Below are 8,237 nucleotides of genomic sequence, written 5' to 3' on the forward strand. Positions count from 1 at the left end.
TTTCATTCTTGTGACCCAGACTGCAGTACAGTGGCATGATCTTGGCTCACTGCAACCTCCGCCTCCCAGGTTCAAGTGATTCTCCTGCCTCAGCCTTCTGAGTAGCCGGGATTACAGGAACGTACCACGACACCTGAATAATTTTTGTATTATTAGTAGACATGGGGTTTTGCCATATTGGCCAGGCCTCAGGTGATCCACCTGCTTCAACCTCCCAAAGTGCTAGGATTATAGGCATGAGCCACCATGCCCAGCCTCTTTTAGTTTTTTGAACATAGTTATAATAACAACTACTGTTATGCTCTTTTTCTAGTAGATCAAACATATTAAGTGTCTTATAATTGTTTTCATTGAAAACCAGACATTAAATAATTTTAACACACCAACTCTGGAACTCATTATCTCCTATCCCCTCTTTCCAGGTACATTGTTGTTGCTGTTTGTTTAGTGATTTTCCAGTACTAAGTCTCTAAGGTCTGTATTCTTTGTTGCATGTATGATCACTGAAGGATCTGCTCAGTTAGCTTAGTGGCTGGCTAATGACTAAACAGAGATTTCCTTAAATTCCTTAAGTTTCCCAGCCTTCGCAGAGGAGCTGTGTGAGTTTTGGGGCATGTCTTTGATGTTATGCAGGCAATTTATGACCCTTCCTTAGCTTTCACATTCTGCTTGCACAGAGCCTCAAGAGCAGCCAGAGGTGAGAGATTAGGACCTCCTCAGGTCTCTCCTGGGCATGTGCACAGCCCTTCTCATGCATGTGGCTTTCTAGGAATACGTTAGAGCTTTTAAAAATCCCCTATGGGATTTTCCTTTTAAGTTTTTTGGGCAGCCCCTTGTAGTTTCAATTAATATTGCAATTTCCAGCAACTATGATGTTAAACAGCTATCACTGATTGTTTTCAACAAACACCCTAAGAATACGGCTATTCACACAGAGCAAGCTCTGAGTCAGGTCAAATGAAGACAAGCTTGGAAATGGAACTTTTAGGGAGCTATTAGTTATATCAAATAGTGATGATTCTTTGAGGATGGAGCTTTGGAGGAACTCTGAACCCATTCTGTCCCCTCCAGTAACCATTAGGCAAATGGTTTTCACAGCTACTGTAGTTCAAGGCTCCTAACTTTCAAGGCTACTGTGAAGCTGGGAAAAGGGGGATGAAAAACAGAACAAATTAAAATGCCACAAAGCCCACTATTTCCATCAAAATTCACCCTGTTTTCTTAAATAAACACTTCCAGGATGCAAGCCTTTAATTAATTTCCAGAGCTGTGGAAAAGTTGATTTTGACCATTTTTTCCAGTGTTCTTATTGCTGTTATGGAAGAACAGGATTTTGGAGGCCCCCATCCCACCATTTCAGAATTGCTTCACTCCAACCCCCTATCTTACTGCTAAAGAAACTGAGGAACATGACTTGTCCAAGTTTATGAAGTTAGCAGAAAAATATGAAAGAATAAAACCCAGCCCAGCAAATGATCTTTCTGCACACTGTCCAGCCTCTGGCATTTCTATCCTCAGTTCCTGAGGCTGCAAAGAATTCCACGTCAGAGTTACTCAAGAGGACAGAATTTACTTCAAGAAGCCTACAAAAGCAAGTAATTGTCCTATTCTGTCTCCATGTATGCTGTTAACAGTCAATAACAGCTAATGTATCAGCCCCAGGCCTTGGACTTGGAAGGCTTATTGTCAGGTAGAAGAGTAAAGACAGACAGATTTTTAGTGAAAGTTTACCAAGTGTAAAGTACCAGGAAGAAGTTGAAATTAAGTGTGAACTTCAGAGGGGAAAATTGCCTTCCCAGCTGGCTCATGTGTAGAGAGAGCTGTGGGTGAAGTCTCATGCACCAGCTCACTCAGCAACATTTCAACCATGCTAGATGCTCCAACCCCAGCTGGAGCCACACTGCAACTAAAACAAGTCAAGGACGGTGTCACTCCCTTCATCTCACTTCATGACTAACACAGGCTCTAAGCAGGGGCTCACCTCAACATTCCCTTCTTGAGAAAAGCCCCAGATTCAGAGGCTAATTAGAGGTGACCCACTACTCACCAGCTCCAAAGGCAAAGAAGAAGCCTTTGTCAGGGAACTCCTCCAAAAGGGCCTTCACCCGCTTCCCTATTCTCTCATTCCGCTTGTAGATCAGCTCCTGGCGTAAGTAGCTGTCAATCTCCTGAGCAGTGATGCGCTCCTGAGGTGGTAGTGTGGCATTAATAAAATTGGGAACCTCCACGAAAATAAAGAGAAATAAAATAAAATAAGGGGCAACAAAGTTATTAACAAAGTTACTTCACTGGAGCATCAAATCCCCCAACCTAGATGGTCAAGATGTTGATGAGAGAAGAATGACACCATTCTTGGAGTTTCCTGTCTGCTACATTTCCAACTATATCACATTCTCTGTAACCAAAGTGAACAAATATTAAATGAAGTACACTGAATGAACTCTGATGCTATTTAAAACTGTACTTCTGTTTTACTTAAATGGTTCTGTCTGATGTTTAGAAAAGGACACCATCGGGCCAGGAGCAGTGGCTCACTCCTGTAATCCCAGCATTTTGGGAGGCCGAGGTAGGCGGATCTCAAGGTCAGGAAATTAAGATCATCCTGGCTAACACGGTGAAAACCCATTTCTACTAAAAATACAAAAAATTAGCCAGGTGTGGTGGCATGCGCCTGTAGTCCCAGCTACTCCGGAGGCTGAGGCAGAAGAATCGCTTGAACCCAGGAGGCAGAGGTTGCAGTGAGCCACTGCACTCCAGCCTGGGCAACAGAGTGAGATTCTATCTCAAAAAAAAAAAAAAAAAAAAAAAAAAGGACACCATCTTTTCATCACACATCCATAATTTTAATTTGTGTGATTCACACATGGTTTTCTTATAAAAACAGTTTTATATAGTTACATATTTTAGATTTTATTACCAAAAACATGAAATTTCTATAATACTTAAATGTTTTATAAATCCTATACTTTACATTTTCATTATTTCTCCACTTCTATTTCTCTCCCTTGCTTTCCCCAGTGTTCTTTGCCGTCCTGGCAAATACTTCACTTGATTCTGGTACACATGTTAGCCAGTTTCAGTATTTTGGCTAATGACAGCATGCAAATGCATCAAAATTGTGACAATCAGGTGGTTCCTGCAGTCCAGGGCTACAGGTAAGGCTGCACTCTGTTTTTTCCCCACTCCCTCAGCTGTCTGGCTTCCCAAACCTCAGCCTCCCACCCCTCCCCCAGGTGCATGCTCTCCCTTCCATGCAGGGACTTGACAATGTTACCCACCACCTTGGTCAGTAGCTACCCTGCCTGCTGCTGCTGCTGCTGCTGCTTCCAGCAGCCTCTCAAAAAACCTTTCCAAAGTCCTCAGATTCTATTACATAATATTAACCTCCATCTTATGGATAACAGATCTCCTTCCACGATTGCCTTGAAATGATATTCTTTCATTTTCAAATCAACCAGCCTTCACCTTCTACTCTGTCAACTTTTTCAAAAAATCATGTCATTTATGTAAGATCCTCCTGCCCGTTTCCCAAAATCTCTTCTCTTCAGCAGAGCCCCCCTCTCCACGGAGGCAATGTCACACAGGGTGACCTTCCTCTGACATCCTGCTCTACCTTCTAAATTCCAAATATTACCCAAAGCCTGCACCACTCCCTGCTGGCCCGCCTGGTCCTCACTCACAGTGGCAGCACATTCTCTGACACCCCACACCTCCTGTAGGAGCCCTGCGGGCAGGTCAGGTAGGAGAGCCACAGGAGAGAAATGCAAGAGACATTCATATCATCTGCTCCATCAGCCTCACCATTTGCCCATGTAACTACCAAATCCGCTGCCCACATTAACTTTTTTCTGCTGCTTCAAATGTCAATTTCCCAATTGATCTTGACTTTTCTCCCCCTTTCCCTACGCCCAGCAAGAGTGCAGGTAAGAATTATCACCACCGACAACTCTATTTTTCCTTCTTTAATGTGTTTCTTGTTCTCCCTTTCCTCCTGCTTCACTTTGTCTTGATTTGACTTCCTCTTCCTCTAGATTTTTGGGGATGCTCATTACGCCTTTTGATGCTTCTGTCATTAATGAAATGTCACCTTCCTGTGCTGATGCTGCACCACTCAGCCTGTACTGTCCTTCTTCCCAGTGCTGCTATTCCTTCTTCAGCTCTCATGTGCATACATGTCTCCTTATGGCTGGGTCCCCAGATCTAACATACACCTGGACAGCATCACCCACACCCACTAGCTCCTGTCTCCCCTCACCAGTGTCCTCATGCATGCAGACGCCGGTCCTGGCTGGGGGAAACAACACACTCCCCTACCGCAGAAGTTTAGCTAGTGTTTGCCATTTGGATGCAGTCTTAGAGAGCAGGGGAAGGCACCATGGCTTGTCCTATGAGAAGCCTCTTGATAAAAGCACAACAAAGATCCATCCCACTTCCCTCCTAGAAGGAGACTATAATCTTCTGAGGCCTGACCAGCTGCTTCCTTCCCCTCGATGGCCCATAGGTAAGGCCTGAGTTGGGCAAACACTCACTCCACCAGCTCAGCCACACTCATCCTGCAATACCACAGGATGCAATAATCCACGTCTGCAAATGCTAGCAGCCTTCCCAGCTCCAACACCCCAACCCTGTAGGTATTCCATGAATACATAGTTATATTATGCTCACACATTCCTAGAGGCCACTGAAACTGCAGCCAAAGTTCTGCGCCATCATTTTGCAAGTGTGACCTGTGTCAGCCAGGAGGCCATCAGACTCAGAACCCTTCCCTTCCCCAAAGCTAGTTCATGTGGCCCACTGCTAAATCCTTCAAAGCTTCATCCTTTGGCTGAGATCCTAGAATTAACCCTCATCAATGCCCCCTCTGTTCTTACAAGGTTTGTAAAGCCTTCATTAGCTGCAGTGTCTCATTTAATGACATCTAAATCTGCCCATTTTATTTTTAGAGCCCTCATGACCTCCATCCTTTGTACACAGGATGTACAGGTACTGCTAGGTAAGTTTTTATTCTTATAGTTAAATGCATGCTGAGCTTGGCAGACGGAAAGGGCACTCACCTGGGAGCTGTCATGGCTGAGGATGACGGAGCTGAGGTCCCCGCAGTTATAGTGTTTGATGAGATCCTCCGTCGTGTAGGGGATCTGAAGACTGCCCGCTCGCAGGCTTTCCTGCTGCAGGAGGGTCTGGTTCAAAGCAAAGATGACCTGAAAGAAAGGACTTCTTTAAGTTCACTAACAAGGCAACTGTTTGCTGCCATCTTATTTCTTTTGTCCATAGCTTGCACTACCCTCACCTCTGTGCTCATTATGTAAGGATGTGGGTACTGCTACTAAAAGAAGGGAACACAAATCCCCGAACAATGTCCAAAGAAAAGGACGGGCCTTCCCAAATCAGCCCCAATCAGACACACTTGGAGAACTGCCTTATGAAGGACACGACAACCTGGAACTCTTCCATTGGCATGACCAAGAGGTGAGGGAACCCAAGAGCTGGCTTCTGAGGAATGACTGAAGAAGCCAGGAGGTGGGGCAGGGAGAGGGCTGGGGACTCACAGACACGCCTACCAGTGGATTCCAATTACATAAAGGACTGGGCAGGAACTTTGGGAAACCCAGCATACTCTGTTCCCACATGTTGTAAGAGGGACCTGGTGGGAGGTGATGGAATCATGGGGGTGGGTCTTTCCCATGCTTTTCTCATGATAGTGAATAAGTCTCCTGAGATTTGATGGTTTTACATCAGAGATTGTACCACTGCACTCCAGCCTGGGTGACAGAGCAAGACTCCATCTCAAAAAATAAATAAGTAAAATAAAATGACTACTGGAGAGCTTAGTGCATTGTAATGATTTAAGATGCATTATACACATCTTTTTCAACCATCAGTGTGGCACTGCTAGCTAATGTTGATATGGTTTGGCTGTGTCCCCACCCAAATCTCATCTTGAACTGTAGCTCCTACAATTCCCACAGGTCATCACCGGGACCCAGTAGGAAGTAATTGAATCACGGGGTGGGTCTTTCCTATGCTGTTCTCTTGATAGCGAATAAGTCTCATGAGATCTGATGGTTTAATGAAGGGGAGTTCCCCTGCACACGCTGTCTTGCCTTCTACCATGTAAGACATGCCTTTGCTCCTCCTCCACCTTCCACCATGATTGTGAGGCCTCCCCAGCCATGTGGAACTGTGAGTGCATTAAACCCCTTTCCTTTACAAATTACCCAGTCTCGGATATATCTTCATTAGCAGTGTGAGAACAGACTAGTCCATGCAGGATCACAGCCCTGCCAGAGAAGTAGATACATCCTGTCTGCAAACTGATCTAAATGAGACAACTTAGCCTTCCACAGGTATAAGCACCTGCATTCTGAAGCCATACAATTAGGGCCTTCCCACAACAATTGAGAATTGCTATCTGACTTCAGATTAGCTGGAGGAACAAATCTTCAACAATTTGGGAGGGGAGAGAGAGGAGCATTATGAAACACCTATCAGGTATGCTCAGCCCAGGCCAAAGTCCCACATATTCTGTCTCCATCTAACTCATCTAAGCCAAATTATCACAGTCTGATTGGCTTACAAATACCTGCTGATGAGCTTTGCTATTCTCTTAAAAGCATTCAGCACAAGCCCAGGTTACCTGGTGCTTAAATATCTTCCTCTGAGAGTGTTCATTAATTTTGAAAAGTCTTTCTTAAGGTTTTGTTGGTACTTGGAAAAGATTGACCCATTGTAACAGACATGTCAGTCTGCAAATTGGGGCAGACTGTGTATGAGCCACATCACAGATTCAATAAGAACTTTAGGCCGGGCACAGTGGCTGACGCCTGTAATCCCAGCACTTTGGGAGGCCAATGCGGATGAATCCCTTGAGGTTAGGAGTTCAAGACCAGCCTGGCCAACATGATGAAACACTGTCTGTACTAAAAATACGAAAATTAGCCAGGCATGGTGGTGGGCATCTGTAATCCCAGATACTTGGGAGGCTGAGGCAGGAGAATCGCTTGAACCCGGGAGGCAGAGGTTGCAGTGAGCTGAGATTGTGCTACTGCACTCCAGCCTGGGCAACAGAGCAAGACTCCATCTCAAAAAATAAATAAAATAAAATAAAATGACTACTGGAGCGTTTAGTGCATTATAATGATTTAAGATATCAGATACTTCCCTACTGAGAATTACCCACTATCCTTGGTGGAAGATGGACATTAGGACAGTGACCTGGCTAATGCTGGTCATCAGTGACAGGTTTCTGGTCCCATGGTCCTCAAGGACCAGAAGGCCTGGGAACAGCAGAGTTGGAGGAGATGAGGGGGTGAGAAGAAGGGTAGCAAAATGCCAACCGTGATCCTGAGTTACTCTAGGATTCTGGAAACTGAGTGGGTGACAGACTGAACATCAAGAATGGAAGGGCATAAGGGATGATGAACGGTATCATGAGAGTTCATTCTGTGTCAACTAATCAAGGACAGAATCAAGGCGAGTCAAGCGCTAAATGATCCTAAAGTTTGTTCATTCATCCCTTCTTCTATTCATTAATTCAGTCAATGAGTAGTTATTATATGCCTACTCTTCCAAGCACTGAAGGTACACTCATGAACAAGGCAAGATTCTTGCCGTTAATGGAGTTTTTTTTTTTTACCTGAAAAAGGGGGCGTTTTTCAAGAAAAATCTTGAAAAGAAGAGTGGAAAGGAGGTCTGGTGTATCATAGAAGCTTCTGGGAAAAGGATGAAAGGCAGAGGCCCAAAGTTAAACTCAGGTTTCAAGCTTGCCAGGACAGCCCATGCACAAGCAAATAAAAAAAGCCTTGATCATCCCAGGATCATTGCTTTCTATTTTGCCTGGAGAGGAGGGAGGTCACCCCGTGTCACCTAGCACTGTGATGAGGAGGCCATACCATAAACACTCTTCTTTTAAGGAAGTTTGAACAGTGAACTGTGCATCAGAGTTGGTGCTGAATCTTTCTTTTGTTGCTAAAAGCCACAGAAATGTACTTTTTAAATCTCTAGCACGATTTCCTGTAATCAACACACGCCTTTCCTTTCCAAGCTGCTGCAATGATCCAAGTAACAACCCAGGGGAAGCATGGCTTTCTTTTGTGCTTATTTATACCCCAACTACTTCTGAAAGGCCTTAAACCTCTCACAGATTAAAACCCAGCACAAGATAAGCCGTTGACCTAAGAGATCAAGAAATATAGTTCCTGCCGGGCGCGGTGGCTCAAGCCTGTAATCCCAGCACT

The 8,237-nt window shown here is 44.7% G+C and overlaps 1 protein-coding gene across 4 annotated transcripts in view; it reads right to left on the reverse strand.

The window, feature by feature from the left end:
• TRABD2A (TraB domain containing 2A) overlaps window positions 1-8,237 on the reverse strand; it is a 59,858-nt gene that overhangs the window by 15,576 nt on the left and 36,045 nt on the right. For 2 of the 4 annotated variants that reach the window (XM_017514954.2, XM_037733600.1), the window contains exons 3-4: window positions 5,055-5,201; window positions 2,048-2,222 (exon numbers count right to left, since the gene is read on the reverse strand). In XM_017514954.2, coding sequence (XP_017370443.1) covers window positions 2,048-2,222; window positions 5,055-5,201 — 322 coding nt within the window. Of the gene's footprint in view, window positions 1-330; window positions 1,142-2,047; window positions 2,223-5,054; window positions 5,202-8,237 lie in introns of those variants that run through there. The other 2 variants (XM_037733601.1, XM_017514955.2) reach the window with 2 other exon arrangements.

This window comes from Cebus imitator, unplaced genomic scaffold (assembly GCF_001604975.1).
Source record: "Cebus imitator isolate Cc_AM_T3 unplaced genomic scaffold, Cebus_imitator-1.0 Scaffold539, whole genome shotgun sequence".
NCBI classification, from domain to species: domain Eukaryota; kingdom Metazoa; phylum Chordata; class Mammalia; order Primates; family Cebidae; genus Cebus; species Cebus imitator.